Source organism: Oncorhynchus mykiss, chromosome 11, assembly GCF_057628025.1.
Source record: "Oncorhynchus mykiss isolate SJ-2025 chromosome 11, ASM5762802v1, whole genome shotgun sequence".
Classification (NCBI taxonomy): domain Eukaryota; kingdom Metazoa; phylum Chordata; class Actinopteri; order Salmoniformes; family Salmonidae; genus Oncorhynchus; species Oncorhynchus mykiss.
The window spans coordinates 47,745,713-47,772,884 of NC_143032.1; the positions used below are offsets into that span (position 1 = coordinate 47,745,713).

The following is a 27,172-nucleotide window of genomic DNA, read 5'->3' on the forward strand; positions in this document are numbered from 1 at the left end:
TATTTCCTTAGAGTGTTCATTAACTTTGCATTTAAATTACAAGGTTAATGCAAAGAAGCCCAAATGACTTGTAGATATTCTAAAGGGAAATTTCACTCACTTTTGATGTTTTAAAAACAGTTTTTTGCTATTTTTGCAATTAGTCCACTGTTGATACAGTACCAGCATGTTTTGCATGTCACCAGTCAAGTTCTCATATGATGCAAAACACATCATCATGATGATGTGGCTAATGACACTTTGCTTCTTAAGTTCAATATCTTGACCTTGACTGCATGTGCTGGAATTGAAATATAATTATTAGAACAGGCATCCCCATTCAAGTCAATGATGGCATAATGGGTTGACTGGCGGCCATTGCGAGGTGTACCCATAGGAGCAAAGCAGGAAGTAAAATACGACGGTCCCGTTTTATCAGCTTGTTTGGCTTACCACTTCACGGCTGAGCCGTTGTTGCTCCTAGACTTTTCCACTTCCCAATTACAGCACTTACAGTTGACCGGGGCAGCTCTAGCAGGGCATACATTTGACGAACTGGCTTGTTGGAAAGGTGGCATGTTGAAAGTCACTGAGCTCTTCAGTAAGGTCATTCTACTGTCCATGTTTGTCTATGGGGATTGCATGGCAGTGTGCTCGATTTTATACACCTGTCAGCAATGGGTGTGGCTGAAATAGCCAAATCCACTCATTTGAAAGGGTGTCCACATACTTTTGTATATATAGTGTACGTGCAAAAATATGTGCTGTGATTTGTTGATTCAACTCAAATGACACTACAAAAAAACACATTCCATTGCATGAGCCACATCAGTTGACATCATTTGAATTATCATTCTACATTACCATGGAAATGATTGCATCACAATACCAGGCAGCCATTGCGAGTATAATCATGAGTTTATCAGTCAAATTGGCAGAGTTAGAGGTTCCAACCATGGAGTTAGTAATTAGAATGGACATGAACCCAATTAGTAATTATAATCGCCAGTTGCCCATCCCTGATGTACATTTAACCAGTTCCAAAATCCCAAACTACGGTTCACAATGCTCCCACATATGGAAATCGAGCCTGCGAGAAGAGCTATTTGGCTTCAGGCTATTTGACGTGGGCACTGTGGGACACTGTGTCCAAGTAGGTACAAGTAGCTATGTGTGTGGAAAACATTTCATCACAAGTAAGACATTTAACTTGTTTAGTCTGTTTGAAACTCTGCTCATTACTTGTAGCTGTATAGTTCGTTTGTTTGTGTTGTTGGTCTTGGCTATCTAGCTAGCACTCACTCACGTGGTTGCTAGCACCGTCATGGAAAAGGGGTATGAGCGAAGCCCTTCAATATTACGTTTTTCTAAGTAGTGAGGTCGCTCGGGAGCAGACAATGTGGAAAATACGGGTGTGTGCCCAGTGCTCGGACAAAACAAGTGTCATAATGGGTATGTGCAATTTTCTGGATACGATTGTGATCTGAGCATTTTTTTGTAATTATCCGTGATCTGAAAAAAGAGACGCTAATGCTAATTATTACTGAGTGACAGCAAACTTGGCTGTCTGCTGCAAGTTGAGGGCAGACAGACACACTCACGTACGTACAGACACACATACCATACAGTACAAGTCAAAAGTTTGGACACACGTGCCAAGAATGTGCAAAGCTGTCATCAAGGCAAAGGGTGGCTACTTTGAAGAATCTCAAATATATTTTGATTTAACACTTTTTGGGTTACTACTTGATTCCATGTGTGTTATTTCATAGTTTTGATGTCTTCACTATTATTCTATAATGTAGAAATAGTCCAAATAAAGAAAAACCCTTGAATTAGGTGGTGTGTCCTAACTTTTGACTGGTACTGTACATTCATACACACCCATCCACCCCTCCACGTGCTGCTCCTAATCTGCAGCTATTTTGCAGTGAGAACCTGCAGGGAGGTATTTTGCCAAAATCTATTTAGGAATATTAAACACTTTTTTTTCATTCATGAGTATCTTCCGATCCGACTATCAACTGTCAATTTACGGATACGAGTACAAGTATGGCCGTGTCGGCACAGCCCTAGTTGAAAAGTAATCTTTAGACATGTACTTTTCTTAAATGTAGTTTTGTAATTGACTAAAACAAGCAGACAACAAGATAATTGTGTTTGAAAAGGGTAACGTTTTTGCTGTGAGCCAATGGGGTAACCGCAGGTTGTTTTACCCCACATGCGGGCGGGGCCGTGACATTCTATCTAATACCGACTGGGACTATTCTGGAACTTTGAGTGTTTGTGACATAGCCTCTCTAGTAATTTAATAGGATTTCTATGGTTCCAACTTCAAAGTCCGTTCTATTCATTCTATTTCTATCTGTGCTACTGCTCCATTGTGGGGGGCGTTGCCTAGGCAACCACAGACTTGTTTGCTTACTTGTTTCAGCAAGGAACAACAAAGTTTCAGCAGTTAAGAGTCCATGTTATGGCCGAAACAGACTCAACCGCACGCCGTCCTGTCTTCATTCGGTTGTTTGTTCCACACACACAAAATGTATTTTACCGGTTATGACTGCAGCAAAAATTCTTAGGGACAACACTGGCTACATGATGATGTCCCACAATCACCTGCCACCCCTGCAGCGTGTTCCGCACAGTTGGGGACATGGTGGCGAGTTCTAAATGTTGAATAAAATTCAACATTTCGAATTTTCGTCGGCTGTCGATGATGGCTTCCAAACTTTAGCCAATCAGAGCAGGAGGGTGCCCTTCCTTGACAGAATATTGGCTGTGCAGTCCACAGCGACTGAACACCTTTTACGCCATTTATGTTTTACGCCTGAGTCCACCGAATACACCCATGCTGCCATCTTTAGACTATTGTCTCTCATCAGGGCCACATTTGTTGTAAGTAGAGGTCAACCGAATATGATTTTTTAATGCCGATACCGATTATTGGAGGACCAAAAAAAGCCGATTACCGATTAATCGGGCGATTTAAAAAAATGTATTTGTAATAATGATAATTACAACAATACTGAATGAACACTTATTTTAACTTAATATAATACATCAAAATCAATTTAGCCTCAAGTAAATAATGAAACATGTTCAATTTGGTTTAAATAATGCAAAAACAAAGTGTTGGAGAAGAAAGTAAAAGTACAATATGTGCTATGTAAGAAAGCTAACGTTTCAGTTCCTTGCTCAGAACACGAGAACATATGAAAGCTGGTGGTTCCTTTTAACATGAGTCTTCAATATTCCCAGGTAAGAAGTTTTAGGTTGTAGTTATTATAGGAATTATAGGACTATTTCCCTCTATACCATTTGTATTTCATTAACCTTTGACTATTGGATGTTCTTATAGGCACTTTAGTATTGCCAGTGTAACAGTATAGCTTCCGTCCCTCTCCTCGCTCCTCCCTGGGCTCGAACCAGCAATACAACAACAGCCACCATCGAAGCAGCGTTACCCATGCAGAGCAAGGGAAACAACCACCCCAAGGCTCAGAGCGAGTGAAGTTTGAAACGCTATTAGCGTGCGCTAACTAGCTAGCCATTTCACTTCGGTTACACCAGCCTCATCCCGGGAGTTGATAGGCTTGAAGTCATAAACAGCGCAATGCTTGACGCACAACGAAGAGCTGCTGGCAAAACGCACGAAAGTGCTGTTTGAATGAATGTTTACACGCCTGCTTCTGCATACCACCGCTCAGTCAGATACTTAGATACTTGTATGCTCAGTCAGATTATATGCAACGCAGGACACGCTAGATAATATCTAGTAATATCATCAACCATGTGTAGTTAACTAGTGATCATGATTGATTGTTTTTTATAAGATAAGTTTAATGCTAGCTAGCAACTTACCTTGGCTTACTGCATTCGCATAACAGGCAGTCATTCTCCTTGTGGAGTGCAATGAGAGAGCAGCAGGTTGTTATTGCGTTGGACTCGTTAACTGTAAGGTTGCAAGATTGGATCCCCCAAGCTGAAAAGGTGAAAATCTGTCGTTCTGCCCCTGAATGAGTGAATGAACCCACAGTTCCTAGGCCGTCATTGAAAATAAGAATGTGTTCTTAACTGACTTGCCTAGTTAAATAAAGGTCTAAAAAAATATATATGCAAATCGGCGCCCAAAAATATCGATTTCCGATTGTTATGAAAACTTGAAATCGGCCCTAATTAATCGGCCATTCCAATTAATCGGTCGACCTCTAGTTGTGAGCACTACAGCCATGGCAGAGCTCACAGTTTCCCAATACACATAAATAATGATCTCCAAAATAGTTTAAGAAAAGTTATGAGATATGATATGAACACGAAATATCACCCGTAGTCTCAATAAACATCCATCCACCTCCCCTATGCCATATCTTCATTTTGCCTACAAACTTACAGGCTCAAAGAGAAAATGCAATGCAGACCAGTGCCCTTCTATGTGTAGTCTAGTGTTCAGTGAGATTAAGAAGAAGCAAAAGGATGACAAGTATTAGAACAAAAAGATATCTGTATTTGACACTCTCAACCCCATCCTCTTTTTGTATTTAAGGAGCAGCTTCATAACAAGTACTTAGGCTTATTCTAAATGAGTATCCCCATGCTGCAGGGTTTGACTTAGGGAAGTGAACTTTTACATGGGGACTGGATGCAGCCTTCCATCCAAGTGTTGTTCTTCTAAGGTTAAGACATGGAGGTAGTTGTTTCTGTACAGGGTAGTTACACTGAAGTTCTCAATGTTGGACCATGTACCAGGGATGTTTTGGTCAGGCTTAAATATCTCGGTTTGGTTGGAACTGGAACTTGGAACTCCTAGCCCAGAATGCCAAGTAGGTTCTTCAACGCCTAGGGAGATTTGAATTTACTACACTGATTTGAATCTGTGAAAATGTGTTGTTGTTAAACGAGTTTCACTCTCAAGATGAATTATTAAGCAGCTAAATGTAAGAACAAGTCTTGTCGTGTAACTGTCTGGCAGTCTGGCACCCTACAGTGGCCGGCAATTGAGAGTTCTGAATCTCCATTTAACAACTCTACTTACTGCCTATGTTCATCCCAATGCACATAGTGAGAATGTAGACCTAAAGTTTGATGTGCATGTGCGGTGTGCGAGAACACACCAGTGAACTTCTGTACTTGTTGGTCAAAAATGGTAATTACGTGATTGTGGGTCTCTTGACCTCTGTATGACTTTTAAAGTCCTTCTTAATATGAGATTTTCTTTTCATGTCTATTTTGAATGACATCCTTAGGTCTGTCGATGGCTCATGGCTAACAAGATTCTCATTATATTTCGATTAGCATGCAAGCACTTGTGGCCTCGCAGTCCAGGTTAAAAATGATCCCTAGCAGCGCTGACAGTTAACAGGGTCCCCCTGGCAAAGGTTTAAGGGTGCAAGTGGATTGATGTTTGGGGGGTATGGGGGTCAACCAGACTGAGAAACCCTGTTAAAGCTCAGTGTCTGTCCCTCGTAGCCTTGACTGTCTGTCTATCTGTGGCATTGATGTGAGAGCTGCTGCTGCTGTCGTGTGCCTTCTAAAGAAGCAAGGATCCTACAAGATGACAGAGTAGCCTGGCCAGTAGGCTACTATTATGTACAGAGTTAGAAGTGTGTGTGAGTGCATGCGTCACGTGTTTGTTTGATTAGGGATGGGTGAGTGGATGATGTGGGTCATTAGTATTATCAGACTAATGTTAATCAGTTGGGAATTTGTTTCTTTGAAACCATTGATTAACATGAGTAAAACATTGATTCAACTGCGCTTCAGATGTTGAATCATTTCAAGTGTAAATCATCCAAAATATTTGTTAAGAAAAGAAACGTGACCTAAACCGTTTAGACTCTACACGTCAATAACACAGCAGGACATTTTGCTTTTCTAGGACTGTGGATTGCTGTAGTTTGAAACCTGTTTGTTGTTCATTTCCAAAAGGCAAAAATGTACTTTCTCCTCCTCCAGGTATGTGGATGACGTGATATCGAGGATCGGCCGGATGTTCCCAGACATGTCGATTGAACTCTTCCGACCCAATGGGACATCGGCAGTACTTCTGGTAAGATTCCTCCTCACCACCGGGCATCCAACACTTCTCTGCTTCAAAACGTTCTGCTTCGCTCACTTTCAACATTTGAACAATTATTGAAATTTGTAGGGCACCTCCCAATATAAATATATAAACAAGCTGACCAAGATGATATTTGCATGGTGTCAACAATATCCACAAAAGAGCACTGAAATGCAAGATATGCATGCAGTTTTTCCTCCATCGGATAGCGGGATGGTGGGTGCCCTGGCCAAGTGCAGGTTGCTGACCATGAATGCCAAAAGATACAAAACTTCTGAGCTATTTTTATGTGTACATTCTTTGACAATAAAACCATGATGGAGGAACTGGGTTGAGTTTCTTGACCAATGATTGTCATGTACAGTGCAAATGAAAGGGTACTTACTGTACGACTTCTGTTCATGCAAAAGGTAGAATATAGAGAAATCCGTTCAATCGTCTGACCAACACTAGCTTCTCACTCAGCTCTGCTTTGCTCCAAGTTTTATTTCAACAAAGTGCTTAAGGATTCAAAGAAGACTTGTCGTGTTAAATATTAATACTACCTGTAATTATTAACATGGTTCCCTGGGATGTGTGGTGGAGCGCTGCTCTACAGAAACATACCACAGAACTACACAGCTGCTCTTCTTTACTGTCTCTTACCACAGAAAATGCCCTACCATGATGATTATGTTCAAAATCATGTCCACATATTACTGACAGGTGTGTCTTCTAGTGTTGCACGGTTTACTGGTACCACAGTAATATCACGGTACCAAAACGTTATGATCATTACGATACCAACGTTTTAGAATACTGTAGTACCGTTTCATGTCATATTACCAGATATTTCGGACATACAAGTCTAAAGAAACCAAACTGGCGCCTATTATAAAAATGTTACAAAGTAAATTTTGTTTCTAAATTCAGTTACATTTTTTTAAGCAACAACTATTCTTATTAAACTCGAGGCGAGAAATGTCCACTTACAAAGTCACGCACATCTCACGTACGGCAACTATGATCAGCCAGCCACATCCCCTTCCAGCTATCACTCACCTGCTTCTCTCCGTCCACTCTTCCTGTGCATCTATTCTTCCATCAGTTTTTAAAATATAATTTAGCCATGATGGCGAGCAGGGATGCAGACCCTTAAGTCTTCTTTGGTTGCATGTACATTTGATTCATTGGAGCAGTGCGCAAAGTCAGCTCTTCTCTACTTTATGCAAATTGCACACGACAGGTGGAGCAGATGTTTGCTTGAAAATCTTCTGTTCTTGAAACATAGTTCCACCTATCATTAGTTCCGGGCATGCACAACCAATAAAGATGGTGGAAAGCCAATCATAGCTGTGTCTGGTTTTCAAATTCTATATAATGTCACTTTGCTAGAATACAGAGACAAAATCATAAGGTCAATGGCCTGGAGAAAGATTGCAGAGAATGTTGGTGTTGATGGTGGGTGAAGAGAGATTTGGTTGCTTGTGCTGCTAGCTAGCTATGAACATCAATCAACCTAAACCTCAAAATTGTGATCAAAACCACCATTTGTGAATGTGTTGAGTAAATTAAGTTGTGAAATTTGCCCACCAAAGGATAGAAATCACCAGTAACACGCATTATAACTTTGTAAATGATACACTAAGCATGAATTTCCCATGTAATATTCTAGCAACTGGACATCATGACATTGACGATTATAGCTCCCTTCCTGTAAAATACACAGGCCTGCATGTAAAATGCAATGAATGGGAACATTGGTTAAAAGAAATTGACTTGCAAACATTGTTGTACAAATCTCTCTTCACCCAACATGTTTGACATTTTGAATTAGCCTACAAATTGTCATCTCCATATTTTAATGTACTGTACCTAGAATACAACAGTTGGATTTGCACTAAACAATTTCATGTCAGAAAAATCATGTACAAAATCTGGCTTGAAATAGCTTGTTTACAAAAGTATTCAGACCCTTTGCTATGAGACTCAAAATTGAGCTCAGGTGCATCCTGTTTCCATTGATCATCCTTGAGCTGTTTCTACAACTTGATTGGTGTCCAGCTGTGATAAATTCAATTGATTGGACATGATTTGGAATGGCACACACCTGTCTATTTAAGGTCCCACAGTTGACAGTGCATGTCAGAGCAAAAACCAAGCCATGAGGTCGAAGGAATTGACCGTAGAGCTCCGAGACAGGATTGTGTCGAGGCAGAGTTCTGGGGAAGGCAACCAAAAAATTTCTGCAGCATTGAAGGTCGCCAAGAACAGTGGCCTCCATCATTCTTAAATGGAAGAAGTTTGGAACCACCAAGACTCTACCTAGAGCTGGCCACCCAACCAAACTCTGCAAACGGGGGAGAAGGGTCTTGGTCAGGGAGGCGACCAAGAACCCGATGTTCACTCTGACAGAGTTTCTCTATGGATATGGGAGAACCTTCCAGAAAGACAACCATCTCTGCAGCACTCCACCAATCAGGGACTGGGAGACTAGTCAGGATCGAGGGAAAGATGAACAGAGCAAAGTACAGAGAGATCCTTGATGAAAACCTGCTCCAGAGTGTCGCTCAGGACCTCAGACTGGGGTGAAGGTTCACCTTCCAACAGGACAATGACCCTAAGCACACAACCAAGACAACACAGGAGTGGCTTTGGGACAAGTCTCTGAATGTCCTTGGGTGGCTCAGCCAGAGCCCAGACTTGAACCGGCTCAAACATCTCTGGAGAGACCTGAAAATATCTGTGCTCCCCATCCAACCTGACAGAGCTTGAGAGGATCTGCAGAGAAGAATGAGAGAATCTCCCCAAGTACAGGTGTGCCAAGCTTATAGCGTCAAACCCAAGAAGACTCAAGGCTGTAATCGCTGCCAAAGGTGCTTCAACAAAGACTGAGTAAAGGGTCTGAATACTTATGTAAATGTGATATTTCTTTTTTTTCTTTTGAATTTTTTACCAGTTTTTGCTTTGTCATTATGTGGTATTGTGTGTAGATTGATGAGGGGGGAAATTATCTTAATCCATTTTAGTATAAGACGTAAAACGTAATTCACAGAACTTGAATTGTTGCATCTAGTTGTGTCTTTGTCCTCCGGTGGCTGGCTAGCTAGCTAAAATGGTTCCTTTCCTAAATTAGCCATGGATGGAAATTTGGATTTGTGGTTTTACTTAATTGTCTGTACTTGCCAATGATTATAACGGTGATTATGATCCAACCATAAATTCATACATTGTGCCTCTGGCCTGAGATGATGGAAGTTCAATATGTAGCTAGATAGTAGGCTAACGTTAACTAGCTGGCCTGGCACAAAACGGTGTCGAATCATGAATCAGTGATCTTCAAGTCGGAGCTCTAGAAAGAGTCCCGAGTTCCCAACTTGGAATTCCGAGTTGGATGACCATTGAAAACGTATTTTCCCAGTTTTCCGAGTTCCCAGTTCTCTTTAACTCACTGAAGTCTGAGATTTCGCAGTTCTGAGTTTGCATTTGTTTTGAACGTGGCAGAATTCATGTTGAAAAGCAGGCTAGTGGTTGCTTTGCAACGCTTGCAGTTAGCCACTGATTCCTTCCAAAACACTCATTGTTGGATTTGCGATTTCCAACTTGTAATTAGCAAAGATACGTTATATCTATAATTTCTCTATGACAAGGATTGAAAAGGATTTGCCAGTAGATTGTCGACGTGATTCATGACGATGACTGCTTGCTAGCTAAGATTTTGAAAGTGTGATGTTCACATAATCAGTCCAATCAAAGCTATGGTAGATCTGTGGCCAATGACTTTGAGCCGCCTTGGATGGGCACTTCTAATGTAACTCTATGGCAGCAACCAAGGGGCTTGAATGTTCGAGCTCTCCCCGTAGATTTTGCAGTGACGTAGTGTCCCCATGAGTGACAGAACACTGAGCCAATAATAGCGCAACTAGAGAACATTACGAACTCCTGCGCTCTGCATATCCCACTGGCTGCCCCACCACCACAGAAAGCACTGATCTAGGCTGAAACCTGCATTTTGGAGCTGCCTTACTCAAGAAAGCAAAAAACTCAATGATTATTACATGTTTTACATTGTTTTCAAACTGATATGTGACATGTAATAATGGCTAAATAACATGCAACAAAAATATATATACAGTACCAGTCAAAAGTTTGGACACACCTACTCGTTCAATGTTTTTTCTTTATTTTTACTATTATTCTACATTGTAGAATAATAGTAAAGACATCAAAACTATTAAATAAAACACATGGAATCATGTAGTAACCAAAAAAGTGTTTAACAAATCAAAATATATTTGATTTTACGATTCTTCAAAGTAGCCACCCTTTGCTTTGACAGCTTTGCACACTCTTCAAATCAAATGTATTAATATAGCCCTTCGTACATCAGCTGATATCTCAAAGTGCTGTACAGAAACGCAGCTTAAAACCCCAAACAGCAAGCAATGCAGGTGTAGAAGCACGGTGGCTAGGGAAAAACTCTAGAACCCTAGAAAGGCCAAAACCTAGTAAGAAACCTAGAGAGGAACCAGGCTATGTGTGGTGGCCAGTCTTCTTCTGGCTGTGCCGGGTGGAGATTATAACAGAACATGGCCAAGATGTTCAAATGTTCATAAATGACCAGCATGGTCAAATAATAATAATCACAGGCAGAACAGTTGAAACTGGAGCAGCAGCACGGCCAGGTGGACTGGGGACAGCAAGGAGTCATCATGCCCGGTTGTCCTGAGGCATGGTCCTAGGGCTCAGGTCCTCCGAGAGAGAGAAAGAGAGAATTAGAGGGAGCATACTTCAATTCACACAGGACACCGGATAGGACAGGAGAAGTACTCCAGATATAACAAACTGACCCTAGCCCCCCGACACACAAACTACTGCAGCATAAATACTGGAGGCTGAGACAGGAGGGGTCAGGAGACACTGTGGCCCCATCCGATGACCCCCCCCCCCCCCAGACAGGGCCAAACAGGAAGGATATAACCCCACCCACTTTGCCAAAGCACAGCCCCCACACCACTAGAGGGATATCTTCAACCACCAACTTACCATCCTGAGACAAGGCCGAGTATAGCCCACAAAGATCTTCGCCATGGCACAACCCACTCTTGGCATTCTCTCAACCAGCTTCACCTGGAATGCTTTTCCAACAGCCTTGAAGGAGTTCCCACATATGCTGAGCACTTGTTGGTTGCTTTTCCTTCACTCTGCGGTCCAACTCCTCCAAAACCATCTCAATTGGGTGGAGGTCGGGTGATTGTGGAGGCCAGGTCATCTGATGCAGCACTCATCACTCTCCTTCTTGGTCAAATAGCCCTTACACAGTCTGGAGGTGTGTTTTATGTCTTTGTCCTGTTGAAAAATAAATTATAGTCCCACTAAGTGCAAACCAGATGTGATGGTGTGTCACTGCAGAATGCTGTGGTAGCCATGCTGGTTAAGTGTGCCTTGAATTCTAAATAAATCACTGACAGTGTCACCAGCAAAGCACCATCACGCTGCCTCCTCCATGCTTCACGGTGGGAACCACACAAGCAGAGATTATCCGATGGCCTCCTCTACGTCTCACAAAGACATGGCGGTTGGAAACAAAAGGACAGATTTCCACCGGTCTAATGTCCATTGCTTGTGTTTCTTGGCCAAAGCAAGTCTCTTCTTATTATTGATGTCCTTTAGTAGTGGTTTCTTCGCAGCAATTCAACCAGGAAAACCTGATTCACACAGTCTCCTCTGAACAGTTGATTTTGAGATGTCTGTTACTTGAACTCTGTGAAACATTTATTTTGGCTGCAATTTCTGAGGCTGGTAGCTCTAATGAACTTATCCTCTGCAGCAGAGGTAACTCTGGGTCTTACTTTCCTGTGGCGATCCTCATGAGAACCAGCTTAATCATAGTGCTTAATGGTTTTTGTGACTGCACTTGGAGAATCAAGAGGTATTCACCTGGATTGCATTTCAATTAACATGTGTGCCTTAAGATAATTAGTAGAATTTATGTCCTTAATGCATTTGAGCCAATTAGTTGCGCTATGACAAAGCAGGGGTGGTATACAGAAGATAGCCCTATTTGGTAAATCCAAGTACATACAGTTGAAGTCAGAAGTTTACAAACACTTAAGTTGGAGTCATTAGAACTAGTTTTTCAACCCCTCCACAAATTTCTTGTTAACAAACTATAGTTTTTGGCAAGTCGGTTAGGACATCTACTTTGTGCATGACACAAGTAATTTTTCCAACAACTGTTTACAGACAGATTATTTCATTTATAATTCACTGTTTCACAATTCCAGTGGGTCAGAAGTTTACATGCACCAAGTTGACTGTGCCTTTAAACAGCTTGGAAAATTAGAGAAAATTATGTCATGGCTTTAGAAACTTCTGATAGGCTAATTGACATTTGAGTCAATTGGAGGTGTACCTGTAGATGTATTTCAAGGCCTACCTTCAAACTCAGTGCTTCTTTGCTTGACATCATGGGAAAATCAAAAGAAATCAGCCAAGACCTCAGAAACAAAATTGTAGACCTCCACAAGTCTGATTCATCCTTGGGATCAAATTCCAAATGCCTGAAGGTACCACGTTCATCTGAACAAACAATGGAATGCAAGTATATACACCATGGGACCACGCAGCCGTCATACCGCTCAGGAAGGAGACGCGTTCTGTCTCCTGGAGATGAACGTACTTTGGTGTGAAAAGTGCAAATCAATCCCAGAACAACAGCAAAGGACCCTGTGAAGATGCTGGAGGAAACAGGTCCAAAAGTATCTATATCCACAGTAAAACGAGTCCTATATCGACAACCTGAAAGGCCGCTCAGCAAGGAAGAAGCCACTGCTCCAAAACCACCGTAAAAATAAAAGCCAGAATACAGTTTGCAACTGCACATGGGGACAAAGATCGTACTTTTTGGAGAAATGTCCTCTGGTCTGATGAAACAAAAATAGAACTGTTTGGCCATAATGACCATCATTATGTTTGGAGGGAAAAGGGGGAGGCTTACAAGTCAAAGAACACCATTCCGACCGTGAAGCACGGGGGGTGGCAGCATCATGTTATGGGGTGCTTTGCTGCAGGAGGGACTGGTGCACTTCACAAACTAGATGGCGTCGTGAGGAATGGAAAATTATGTGGATATATTGAAGTAATATCTCAAGACCATCAGTCTGGAAGTTAAAGCTTGGTTGCAAATGGGTCTTCCAAATGGACAATGACCCCAAGCATACTTTCAAAGTTGAGGCAAAATGGCTTAAGGACAACAAAGTCAAGGTAAAGGAGTGGCCATCACCAAACCCAAAATGTTTGACCCAAGTTCAACAATTTAAAGGCAATGCTATCAAATACTATTTGAGTGTATGTAAACTTCTGACCCATTGGGAATGTGATGAAAGAAATAAAAGCTGAAATAAATCATTCACTCTAGTATTATTCTGACATTTCACATTCTTAAAATAAAGTGGTGATCCTAACTGACCTAAGACAGGGAATTTTTACTAGGATTAAATGTCAGGAATTGTGAAAAACTGTGTTGAAATGTATTCTGTACAGCACTTTGAGATATCAGCTGATGTACGAAGGGTTATATAAATACATTTGATTTGATTTGGATAAGGTGTATGTAAACTTCCGACTTCAACTGTGTCACTCACCCCCTGGATTCGGTCTTCTGTAGCAACATTTCAAGTTGTGTTTTTTACATTGGATAAAAGTAGAGACTCTCTACAAGATGGTATATCATACACTGTATTTGAGGAAACAATGGGAAAGTAATTTTGCTTTGAAAGTTGATCAACTTGTCAAATCACTTTTGAGAAAACCATCTTTCAATGTTTTGGTGCTACTATTGGAGTGCCCTTTCTCTGTCTACTCCCATTCAGCATTGTCCACACCCTTTTAAGCCTTAGCCCCACCCATCTCTTTAAGGGTTAATCTGAGCATTCTGTACTAACTTGCCAGCTACTTCCAGACATCTAAGAGGGAGAGAAAAACTCACTGAACATTACTCGCCCTAGCAGAGCTGGTTAGGCTGTTATGTTATCAAGAGCGTTGGTGACTGCAACTGTGCTGTCAGATTTTCCGTTCGTAAGTACAGAGCGTTTGGCATTCAGAGTGCGCACTGAACACTCTGGCCAATAAGTAGCATTGTTCCGAAGGTTCTGACCTCACGACAGTCAAGCTAACTGGCTAACATTGGCTAGCTCCTTCCAGACACATAATGAGAGAACACTCCACTCTGACCATTTTACACCCCCTAGCAGAGCTGGTTAGCCAGTTTTCATGTTGTCCAGAGCATTGGTGACTGTAACTTTGCTGCTGGCAACAATTGAATTACGCTTTGTTGACGACTTTTACTGACACCGGACATATTCAAAAGGGTGTTGAGCGTTCAAAAATGAATCAGTTATTCTGCTCTCTGGCAGAAGAGTCTTTTGTTAAGAAATGTAGCTTGATATCTAGCTATGTAAACAATGAATTCCAATGCATGACGTAACGTTAGCTATCTAGCTTAACAGTACACTAACCTGAAATTAAAATACTTTGTCAAAATTAGAGTGGAGTCTTTTGTTAAGACATGTTGCTAGCTAAACAATGGACCATAATCACAACTCATGACGTTACTACCCGGCATGAATCTGCAGGTGGCTAACCAACCAGGTTCTATTGCTATAACTAATCAAGCAAATGTGTCTGAGATACAAAGAATAAGATCATACACATAACGTTAGCTAACCGTACACTTAAAATGAAACCACTTTCTGTCAAAATTAGAAACGTGTAATATCTGAAAATGTAGCTAGATTATCTTATCAGTAGACATGGTTGGACGAGTCTCTTGTCTGATGCCATGCATGGTTGCCCTTAGTTTGACGATGTAATCCAGACTTGTGTTTTCTCCATCTCCTTAGCTATCATACTCAAATTTCACTGATTTCAAAACGCGGTCCTCCAAAAAGTGGAGAGCATACACATAACGTTAGCTAGCATGCCAGCCAGCTAACGTTAGCTAGCTAACAGTAAACTTTAACTTGACATTGGGTGTATGCAGTTCTACTACACAATACTTTTTTTTTTTTTTAAAGCCGCGTCAAACATGATTACCTAGACATACTGACCAGCTCCAATATACAGACACGTGCTATATATGGCAGACCAATCCAAACTCATCTCTCGGCATGTCCAGCCCACTCATTATCTCAGCCAATCATGGCTAGTGGGACGGTTGCTCACTTTTTCTGTGGCTAAACCAACTGGGCTCGTAATTTAACAATATTATTCGTATTTACAGATGGCAAGTTTGATGTTAAGGCACATGAAAGTTCACATGTTCGAGAAGGCATCTCTGCCAAAAAAAAATGCATTTTGATTTAAAAAATGTTTTACGTTCAAACAGCTGAAGTCGTGACTTGTGACATATGCCTAGTTTCTTGAATCGGGTCACATATTATGGCAAGAACAGCTCAAATAAACAAAGAGAAACGACAGTCCATCATTACTTTAAGACATGAAGATCAGTCTATGCGTAACATTTCAAGTCTTCTTTTTTTTGGTAGAAAATATGCATAACGTTTAGAAAATGACATAAAGCATCCCGGGAACAGGACGAACAAGATGCTACGCCACTGAACATTTCCCCTGCTGTATTGCCATACTACTTGGTGTCGTGATGCTTGGACTGGTATCGTTAGTAAAATGTTCGTATCGTGACAACACTAGTCTCTCCAGGTCGGTGGCTCTACTGACTTAGTGATGTGATGAAAAGCACTCTGGTCAGTCTTGCCATTTTCATCATGACCACCAGGTTGTCAGCACTCAGCATGCACTTTGACCTTCCACTTACGCCTGCCTCTTGTCTCAAATGATGCTAAGAGCACTTCATGCGTCACTACTGTGTCTAACTCTAATCCATTGGGCATGCAAAAACAGAAATGAGAGGATAAAGAGAGAGGGGTGGAGAGGGAGAGTAAGAAAGAGAGAGGCTGGCAGCGGAGAGAGACAGGAAGATTAGACATACTCCATCCCCAACAGTGGGCGTTCACTGGTTCACACCCACGGGGCACTGGTTCACAGATGGCCCAGTTGGCAGGCTGGCAGCTCCCAGCTCTACTCCCAGTCCTGGCCTCCATAGTACACCTAGGCCTCATTACCTCACCACCACCATCACTGGCACTGCAGATCTTCAAAGAACACCAACACTTACCGTGTGCATTGTCAGTTAATTACAAGCAACCCGAATGTAGGTTTCTTGCAGATGCATTTGTTAATGGACTGTTAGTGTTGTAACAATCACCATATGTGTGTGTTTGGCCGCTGTTAAAGCAGTCATAACTTGTCCATTTTCTCAGTGGTTTATTGTTGATTGGAATTAGAAATGCGCTTGCCTTGATAATGTATGCGTCGCCCCTCAGTCAGAATACAATGCACATCAGTATCAGATGGTTTTGAATATGAGGTTAGCTTTCCAAAAGCACAGAATGTTTTCTACTGTAACAGAAAATGATGAACACAACTTAAGGCTTGCCTGTAGGGGTAGGGGGGGGGGCTTGTCCTTGAAGGAATGAAGTGATGCTCTACATCTGCCTTTGTTTTTCTCCACATAATATGATCCTAGGAGAGGGATGTCATGCACTGTTGTGAAACGTGACAGCTGAAGAAAGTATATTCAGCAGAGGGATATCAATAGCGTAGAGCAGAGATGATCAAATGGATTTAGCCGCGGGCCGATTTTTCTTGAGCGGATGGTCAGGGGGCCGGAACATAATTCTAAATCATTTGTAGTCTGAGTGGTAACACATTGGAACAAATGTATAAAATTAAAATCACTTGGAACTTATTTGCTGGTGTTTTTAGTTTGTCCCAAAAAATAAATAAGAATGTTTAGTTTTTTTGCTCAGAAAACAGGGGGGGGGGTTCTTATCCTCTGCAACTAAAATCAGTTGGGGAACACTGGCGTAGAGGATCTCTTACGATAACCTATAGTAGAAAATGAAAGGGAAAGGGGGGGATACCTAGTCAGTTGTACAACTGAAAGGATTCTACTGAAATGTGTCTTCCTGGCCATGTGTGTGCTTTGTCCACGTTCTCTGTCCAACTGTGTGTTAATGGCTGTTTGTGAAGTGTGTCAGTAGCGAGAGGGATGCAGTGTTAATTGGGGCTGGTGCTTGGAGCTATTAGTGCTTTGGGTGACGCCTTCACCAGCCACACCCCAGCCATCCCGATCTCACTCTTCTCTCACTCTCTTTTCCCTGCAGCGTAAGCCTCCAGAATTTCTGTATGCATGAGTTAAATGTACAGATCATCTATGTTCACCATTCAGGCAACCTTATAGGTTATTCATTAGATTGTACCTAAATCCCATCCATAACCTCTTCTTATTTCTTGTATTTTGTCAAATAGAGCAATGTTGTCTGTCAGATCATATCACTGATGATCCATCGGAGACAATACTGAAATCTAAAAGATAAGAACGTAAAAAAAAAAACGTTTCACTGCATCTTGGTAGTCGTTTTTGAAGCTCCGAGTTGTTTGTTGCTTCTTTTGACACCTTTGAGAGGCGCTGTACATGGGGCTCATTAATTGACCTTGTTGGGATATCGATCCAAATTAAAAAACTTTGTTTCCCACCTCAGGGTCGCTGCAGTGGAACGGAACACCCGGGCCAGGGGCGGTATGTAAGGGGAGCGGGGCGGGTTGGCACTGCTCCATGTGTGGAATATTGACAGAATATCCTCTGACTAGCTTAATGCTGAGGAGGAGAGAACCTCCAGGCGCTGAGGTCAGGGCAGGGAGTACTGTTGCCACCTATTTTTCAGGACAATTGCTATTGGCTCCTTGATTTGTCGCTAGATGACGTTTTGCCATTTCTGCAACGACTCCACAGCACCAATTTGCTTTGCTGCTGTACCCGAAGTAGTGTTTTCAACACCCTTTCCGTCGCACATTTCCCATCGCTCACACCCCCCTCCTTGTCCCTGGTTGCAGCACTCACTACTGTGTTCCAAACTGCCTCTGGAAGCAAATTCGGCACAATAACTGTTCGTCGGGATCTTCATAAAATGGGTTTTCATGGCCGAGCAGCCACACACAAGCCTAAGATCACCATGCGCAATGCCAAGCATCGTCTGGAGTTGCGTAAAGCTCGCCGCCATTGGACTTTTGGAGCAGTGGAAATGCGTTCTCTTTAGTGATGAATCAAGCTTTACCATCTGGCAGTTCGACTGACGAATCTGACTTTGGCGGATGCCAGTAGAACGCTACCAGCCCCAATGCATAGTGCCAACTGTAATATTTGGTGGGGGACTAATATTGGTCTGGGGGTGTTTGTCATGGTTCGGTCTAGGCCCATGTTCCAACATCTAGTGGAAAGCCTTCCCAGAAGAGTGTAGTCTGTTATAGCAGCAAAGGAGGTGACCAACTCTATATTAATGCCCATGATTTTGGAACAAGATGTTCTAAGAGCAGGTGTCCACATACTTTTGGTCATGTAGTGTAGCTGAATTTGTCACTGTATTCTTTTACCAATACATCTCAATGGAGTGGTCTGAAAACTTGGCAGCCAGATGGGCAAATAGGTCCTGTTTTTGGTGATTTTAACAATGTTAATTCCTACTGAATGAAATGGAGATCTAAAATAGTGGAGGGGTTTCCATCATAAGTCCAAGTGATCCCTCTCACACTGTTATTTCACCAGTTCAAAGAAGGAACTGATTCACCTTCAACAATTCCCTCCCCCTAGTGTCACACAGTGGCATTGTTGGGTTTCATGGTGTTTTTCTTCAGAACAAATGATTAACTGTCAAGAGGAAGGGGAATTGGTGGTTTTTTCCTACCATTTGTTGCCCACAGCCACACAACTTCATAAACCTCATTCCTTGAGGTGACATATCAGTGGGCTATAGTTTGGGATCTTGAATTATGAGCGCCTCTGTGTCTGTGACGTGTGCTGCGGAGATAGCACGTGGAAACTGCAGAGCCTTTTATTGCAAGGCAGACTTTCCTCTTTCTCTGACTGTCTCTTTTTTTTCTCCATCTCAGCGTGTCGGCTCTCTTTTTATCTAACAGGACCATAGAGGATGTCAGTCACATCCACTTCTTGCTTGGAAACTTTCACTTTTTAATCGCGTCTCCAATTTGTTGTGTGCTCTGCTCTCTACTATATGTGCTCGGCTGCCCACTCTCTTGCTAAATAAAACGTACCACCATCTGTGAGCCTATGCTGCAGCCATAGACAGAAATGCACTTTCACTTTTCCTAATTAACCACACTAGGCCTGCTCATCGGCGCCCTGGGTGGAGCTCTGCTCTACCCACTGGCTACTGGAGCCCTGCCAGGGCCATACTTTTAGTCTGGGCATCAGGAAAGTACTTTAGAAACGTATAAAGTACAGCCGACTAGGTAGTCAGTCTCATTTGTAGTTATTTCAAACAAGTTTGAAACCTTCATGAAAGATGCAGCGGAGAAGGCCTGAGTGTAGAGAGAGGTCTTAGACTGAACGATTGTGCTGACCATTGTGGTTGTGAATATGTCAGACATAATCTGTCAACAGTTATTCAGGAATGAGACCTGTAGACCAATTCCTAGTATAAGCGTACATGCACCTGTGCCTCTGTGTGAGCGCACAGCTTTCTTCTGTTCCATTTCACTGGATAGACACAGAGCCTGAAGCATATGGTCTGTATTTTAGCGCCTACATAAGTATTCAGACCCTTTGCTATGAGACTTAAAATTGAGCTCGTGCATCCTGTTTCCATTTTATTTATTTATTTATTCTTCACCTTTATTTAACCAGGTAGGCCAGTTGAGAACAAGTTCTCATTTACAACTGCGACCTGGCCAAGATAAAGCCAAGCAGTGCGACAAAAACAACAACACAGAGTTACACATAACGTACAGTCAATAACACAATAGAAAAATGTATGTACGGTGTCTGCAAATGTAGAAGATTAGGGAGGTAAGGCAATAAATATGCCATATAGGCGAAATAATTACAATTTAGCGTTAACACTGGAGTGATAGATGTGCAGATGATGATGTGCAAGTAGAGATACTGGGGTGCAAAAGAGCAAGAAGATGAATAAATTATGGGGATGAGGTAGTTAGGTATGCTATTTACAGATTGGTTGTGTAAAGGTACAGTGGTCGGTAAGCTGCTCTGACAGCCGATGCTTAAAGTTAGAGAGGGAGATATACGTCTCCAGCTTCAGTGATTTTTGCAATTCGTTCCAGTCATTGGCAGCAGAGAACTGGAAGGAAAGGCGGCCAAAGGAAGTGTTGACTTTGGGGATGACCAGTGAAATATACCTGCTGGAGCGCTTAATACTGGTGGGTGTTGCTATGGTGACCAGTGAGCTGAGATAAGGCGGGGCTTTACCTAGCAAAGACTTGTAGATGACCTGGAGCCAGTGGGTTTGCCGACGAATATGTAGCGAGGGCCAGCCAACGAGAGCATACAGGTCGCAGTGGTGGGTAGTATATGGGGCTTTGGTGACAAAACGGATGGCACTGTGATAGACTACATCCAGTTTGCTGAGTAGAGTGTTGGAGACTATTTTATAAATGACATCACCGAAGTCGAGGATCAGTAGTATGGTCAGTTTTACTAGGGTATGTTTTGCAGCATGAGTGAAGGATGTTTTGTTGCGATATAGGAAGCTGATTCTAGATTTTATTTTGGATTGGAGATGCTTAATGTGAGTCTGGAAGGAGAGTTTACAGTCTAACCAGACACCTAGATATTTGTAGTTGTCCACATATTCTAGGTCGGAACCGTCCAGAGTTGTGATGCTAGTCGGGTGGGCGGATGCGGGCAGCAATCGGTTGAAGAGCATGCATTTAGTTTTACTAGCATTTAGAAGCAGTTGGAGGCCATGGAAGGAGTGTTGTATGGCATTGAAGCTCGTTTGGAAGTTTGTTAAGTGTCCAAAGAAGGGCCAGAAGTATATAGAATGGTGTCGTCTGCGTAGAGGTGGATCAAAGACTCACCAGCAGCAAGAGCGACATCATTGATGTATACAGAGAAAAGAGTCGGCCCGAGAATTTAACCCTGTGGCACCCCCATAGAGACTGCCTGAGGTCCGGACAACAGGCCCTCCAATTTGACACACTGAATTCTGAGAAGAAGTTGGTGAACCAGGCGAGGCAGTCATTTGAGAAACTAAGGCTATTGAGTTTGACCGATAAGAATGCAGTGATTGACAGAGTTGAAGGCCTTGGCCAGGTCGATGAAGACGGCTACACAGTACTGTCTTTTATCAATGGCAGTTATGATAAACTCCACTCCACTTCTGACTGATAGATATACACTGCTCAAAAAAATAAAGGGAACACTAAAATAACACATCCTAGATCTGAATGAATGAAATATTCTTATTAAATACTTTTTTCTTTACATAGTTGAATGTGCTGACAACAAAATCACACAAAAATGATCAATGGAAATCAAATGTATCAACCCATGGAGGTCTGGATTTGGAGTCACACTCAAAATTAAAGTGGAAAACCACACTACAGGCTGATCCAACTTTGATGTAATGTCCTTAAAACAAGTCAAAATGAGGCTCAGTAGTGTGTGGCCTGCACGTGCCTGTATGACCTCCCTACAACGCCTGGGCATGCTCCTGATGAGGTGGCGGATGGTCTCCTCAGGTATCTCCTTCCAGACCTGGACTAAAGCATCCGCCAACTCCTGGACAGTCTGGGTGAAACGTGGCGTTGGTGGATGGAGCGAGACATGATGTCCCAGATGTGCTCAATTGGATTCAGGTCTGGGGAACGGGCGGGCCAGTCCATAGCATCAATGCCTTCCTCTTGCAGGAACTGCTGACACACTCCAGCCACATGAGGTCTAGCATTGTCTTGCATTAGGAGGAACCCAGGGCCAACCTCACCAGTAATGGTCTCACAAGGGGTCTGAGGATCTCATCTCGGTACCTCATGGCAGTCAGGTTACCTCTGGCGAGCACATGGAGGGCTGTGCGGCCCTCCAAAGAAATGCCACCCCACACCATGACTGACCCACCACCAAACCGGTCATGCTGGAGGATGTTGCAGGCAGCAGAACGTTCTCCACGGCGTCTCCAGACTCACGTCTGTCACATGTGCTCAGTGTGAAGAGCACAGGGCGCCAGTGGCGAATTTGCCAATCTTGGTGTTCTCTGGCAAATGCCAAACATCCTGCACGGTGTTGGGCTGTAAGCACAACCCCCACCTGTGGACGTCGGGCCCTCATACCACCCTCATGGAGTCTGTTTCTGACCGTTTGAGCAGACTCATGCACATTTGTGGCCTGCTGGAGGTCATTTTGCAGGGCTCTGGCAGTGCTCCTCCTGCTCCTCCTTGCACAAAGGCGGAGGTAGTGGTCCTGCTGCTGGGTTGTTGCCCTCCTACGGCCTCCTCCATGTCTCCTGATGTACTGGCCTGTCTCCTGGTAGCGCCTCCATGCTCTGGACACTACACTGACAGACACAGCAAACCTTCTTGCCACAGCTCGCAATTGATGTGCCATCCTGGATGAGCTGCACTACCTGAGCCACTTGTGTGGGTTGTAGACTCCGTCTCATGCTACCACTAGAGTGAAAGCACCGCTAGCATTCAAAAGTGACCAAAACATCAGCCAGGAAGCATTGGAACTGAGAAGTGTTCTGTGGTCCCCACCTGCAGAACCACTCCTTTATTGGGGGTGTCTTGCTAATTGCCTATAATTTCCACGTGTTGTCTATTCCATTTGCACAACAGCATGTGACATTTATTGTCAATCAGTGTTGCTTCCTAAGTGAACAGTTTGATTTCACAGAAGTGTGATTGACCAGTGGGCAGCTGGGAGGAGGTGCTCTTATTCTCCATGGACTTTAGTGTCCCAAAGCTTTTTGGAATTAGTGCTGCAGGATGCACGTTTCTGTTTGAAAAAGCTAACCTTAGATTTCCTAACTGACTGTGTATATTGGTTCCTAACTTCCCTGAAAAGTTGCATATCGCGGGGGCTATTCGATGCTAATGCAGAATGCCACCGGATGAGTTTGTGCTGGTCAAGAGCAGTCAAGTCTGGGGTGAACCAAGAGCTATATCTGTTCTTAGTTTTTTTTTAAATTGAAAGGGGCATGCTTATTTAAGATGGTGAGGAAATAACTTTTAAAGAGCAACCAGGCATCCTCTACAGATGGGATGAGGTCAATATCCTTCCAGGATACCTGGGCCATGTCAATTAGAAAGGCCTGCTCGCTGAAGTGTTTTAGGGTGGGTTTAACAGTGATGAGGGGTGGTCGTTTGACCGCGGACCCATTACGGGTGCAGGCAATGAAGCAGTGATCACAGAGATCCTGGTTGAAGACAGCAGAGGTTTATTTAAAGGGCAAGTTGGTCAGGATGATATCTAAGAGGGTGACCATGGTTACATATTTAGGGTTGTACCTGGTTGGTTCCTTGATCATTTGTGTGAGATTGAGGGCTTCTAGTTTAGATTGTAGGATGGCCGGGGTGTTAAGCATATCCCAGTTTAGGTCACTTAACAGTACGAACTCTGTCCCCCATCTATCTTCAATCAATTCACATGTGGTGTCCAGGACACAGCTGGGGGCTCTATAACAAGTGGCAACGGTGAGAGACCGGTTTCTGGAAAGGTGGATTTTTAAAAGTAGAAGCTTGAATTGTTTGGGCACAGACCTGGATAGTATGACAGAACTCTGCAGGAGAACTCTGCCCCCTTTGGCACTTCTGTCTTGTCGGAAAATGTTGTCGTTGAGGGTGGAAATTTCAGGAGTTTTGGTGGCCTTCCTGAGCCAGGATTCAAGCACGGCTAGGACATCAAGGGTTGGTGGAGTGTGCTAAAGCAGTGAATAAAACAATCTTAGCGAGGAGGCTTCTGATGTTAACATGCATGAAACCAAGGCTTTTACAGTTACAGAAGTCAACAAATGTGAGCGCCTGTGGAATGGGAGTGGTGCTAGAGGCTGCAGGGCATGGGTTAAGCTCTACATCACCAGAGGAACAGAGGAGGAGTAGGATAACGGTACGGCTAAAGGCTATAAGAACTGGTCGTCTAGTGTGTTTGGAACACACTGGGCGTGGAAGAATAGATTCAAGCAAAGGGTCCAGGCCAAATGGCAAAATAGGTATTGTAGCCGGTGGACCTATTCGGCTAGCCGGAAGATGGGCCTAGCTCGAGGCTAACTTAAGGCTAACTGGTGCTTGCCTTGGGACAGAGACGTTAGCCAGGAGTAGCCACTCGGATTTCAGCTAGCTCGCTGCGATGATTCAGTGTAAAGGTTCAGAGCTTGCGGTAGGAAACCGGAGATGTGGTAGAGAAAAAGCAGTCCGATATGCTCTGGGTTGATATCTCAAAGTGCTGACTGGCAGGTATTGACCAAGCTGAGGCTGGCTGTTGTCCAAGTTAACGGTGAAGACTGCTAGCAGTGGCTAACTGACTACTAGCTAGTTAGCTGGCTAGCTTCTGATGGGAGTTCTGATTCTAAAGTATAAAAATAGCAGATCCGTAACCACATTGGGTGAGGCGGGTTGCAGGAGAGTATATTCAGTCCGTAGATGGAAAGTGAGATTTAAAATATATACGAAATATATACGAGGAAAATTATATTTACACCGGACAAGACAAAACACACGTCCGACTGCTACGCCATCTTGGATCATCCTTGAGATGTTTCTACAACTTGATTGGAGTCCACCTGTGGTAAATTCATTTAATTGGACATGGAAAGGCACACACCTTTCTATATAAGGTCCCACAGTTGACAATGCGTGTCAGAGAAAAAAAACAAGCCATGAGGTTGAAGGAATTGTCCGTACAGCTCCGAGACAGGATTGTGTCGAGGCACAGTTCTGGAGAAGGGTACCAAAAAATGTCGGCGGGATTGAAGGTCCCAAAGAACACAGTGGCCTCCATCATTCTTAAATGGAAGAAGATTGGAACCACCAAGACTGCCTATAATTGGCTGCCAAGCTGAGCAGTCAGGGGAGAAGGGCCTTGGCCAGGGAGGTGACCAAGAACCCAATGGTCACTCTGACAGAGCTCCAGAGTTCCTCTGTGGAGATGGTAGAACTTTCCAGAAGGACAACCATCTCTGCAGCACTCCACCAATCAGGGCTTTATGAGAGTGGCCAGATGGAAGCCACTCCTCAGTTAAAGGCACTTGACAGCCCGTTTTGAGTTTGCCAAAAAGCACCTAAAGGACTCTCAGACCATAAGAAAAACAAGATTCTCTGGTCTGATGAAACCAAGATTGAACTCTTTGGCCTGAATGCCCAGCGTCACATCTGGAGGAAACTATTCCTACGGTGAAAAGCATGGTGTTGGAAGCATCATGCTGTGGGGGATGTATTTCAGTGGCAGGGACTGGGAGACTAGTCAGGATCGAGGGAGAGATGAACGGAATAAACCTGCTCCAGAGCACTCAGGACCTCCGACTGGGGCGAAGGTTAACCTTCCACCAGCAGAACGGCCAACTCTCTGAATGACCCAGCCAGAGCCCGGACTTGAACCCGATCGAACATCTCTGGCGAGACCTGAGCTTGAGAGGATCTTGGGAGTAGAATGGGCGCATCTTCCCAACTACAAGTGTGCCAAGCTTGTCGCATCATACCCAAGAAGATTTGAGGCTGTAATCGCTGCAAAGGTGCTTCAACAAACTACTGAGTAAAGGGTCTGAATACTTATGTAAATGTGATATTTCAGTTAAATGTATTCTTTATAAATTTGCAAACAATTCTTTACCTGTTTTTGCTTTTTCATTATGAGGTATTATGTGTAGATTGATGAGGGGGAAAAACTATTTAAACAATTTTAGAATAAGGCTGTAAAAAAAGTTGAGAGGTCTGAATACCTTCCGAATGCTCTGTACAGTCGTGGCCAAAAGTTTTGAGACTGACACAAATATTAATTATCACAAAGTATGCTGCCTCAGTTTGTATGATGGCAGTTTGCATATACTCCAGAATGTTATGTAATCAGTAATCAGATGAATTGCAATGAATTGCCAAGTCCCTCTTTGCCATGCAAATGAACTGATTCCCCAAAAACTTCCACTGCATTTCAGCCATGCCACAAAAGAACCAGCTGTCATCATGTCAGTGATTCTCTTGTTAACACAGGTGTGAGTGTTGACGAGAACAAGGTTGGAGATCACTCTGTCCTGCTGATTGAGTTCGAATAACAGACTGGAAGCTTCAAAAGGAGGGTGGTGCTTGGAATCATTGTTATTCCTCTGTCAACCATGGTTACCTGCAAGGAAACACGTGCTGTCATTGTTGCTTTGCTCAAAAAGGGCTTCAGAGGCAAGGATATTGCTGCCAGTAAGATTGCACCTAAATCAACCATTTATCGGATCATCAAGAACTTCGAGGAGAGCGGTTCAATTGTTGTGAAGAAGGCTTCAGTGCGCCCAAGAAAGTCCAGCAAGCGCCAGGACCGTCTCCTAAAGTTGATTCAGCTGCGGGATCGGGGCACCACCAGTACAGAGCTTGCTCAGGAATGGCACCAGGCAGGTGTGAGTGCATCTGCCCGCACGGTGAGGCAAAGACTTGGAGGATGGCCTTGTGTCAAGAAGGGAAGCAAAGAAGCCACTACTCTCCAGGAAAAACATCAGGGACAGACTGATATTCTGCAAAAGGTACAGGGATTGGACTGCTGAGGACTGGGGTAAAGTCATTTTCTCTGATGAATCCCCTTTCCGATTGTTTGGGGCATCCGGAAAAAAGCTTGTCCGGAGAAGACAAGGTGAGCGCTACCATCAGTCCTGTGTCATGCCAACAGTAAAGCATCCTGAAACCATTCATGTGTGGGGTTGCTTCTCAGCCAAGGGAGTGGGCTCACTCACAATTTTGCCTAAGAACACAGCCATGAATAAAGAATGGAACCAACACATCCTCTGAGAGCAACTTCTCCCAACCATCCAGGAACAGTTTGGTGACGAACAATTCCTTTTCCAGCATGATGGAGCACCTTGCCATAAGGCAAAAGTGATAACTAAGTGGCTCGGGGAACAAAACATCGATATTTTGGGTCCATTGCCAGGAAACTCCCCAGACCTTAATCCCATTGAGAACTTGTGGTCAATCCTCAAGAGGCGGGTAGAAAAACAAAAACTCACAAATTCTGACAAATTCCAAGCATTGATTATGCAAGAATGGGCTGCCATCAGTGTGGCCCAGAAG

General features: G+C 43.3%; 1 protein-coding gene across 2 annotated transcripts in view; it reads left to right on the plus strand.

The window, feature by feature from the left end:
- The window catches only part of LOC110535739 (mediator of RNA polymerase II transcription subunit 27), a 100,361-nt gene that overhangs the window by 47,740 nt on the left and 25,449 nt on the right, over nt 1-27,172 (plus strand). For both annotated transcript variants that reach the window (XM_021620957.3, XM_090190226.1), the window contains one exon: nt 5,932-6,025. In XM_021620957.3, the coding sequence (XP_021476632.1) occupies nt 5,932-6,025 (94 nt within the window). The remainder of the gene's footprint in view (nt 1-5,931; nt 6,026-27,172) is intronic.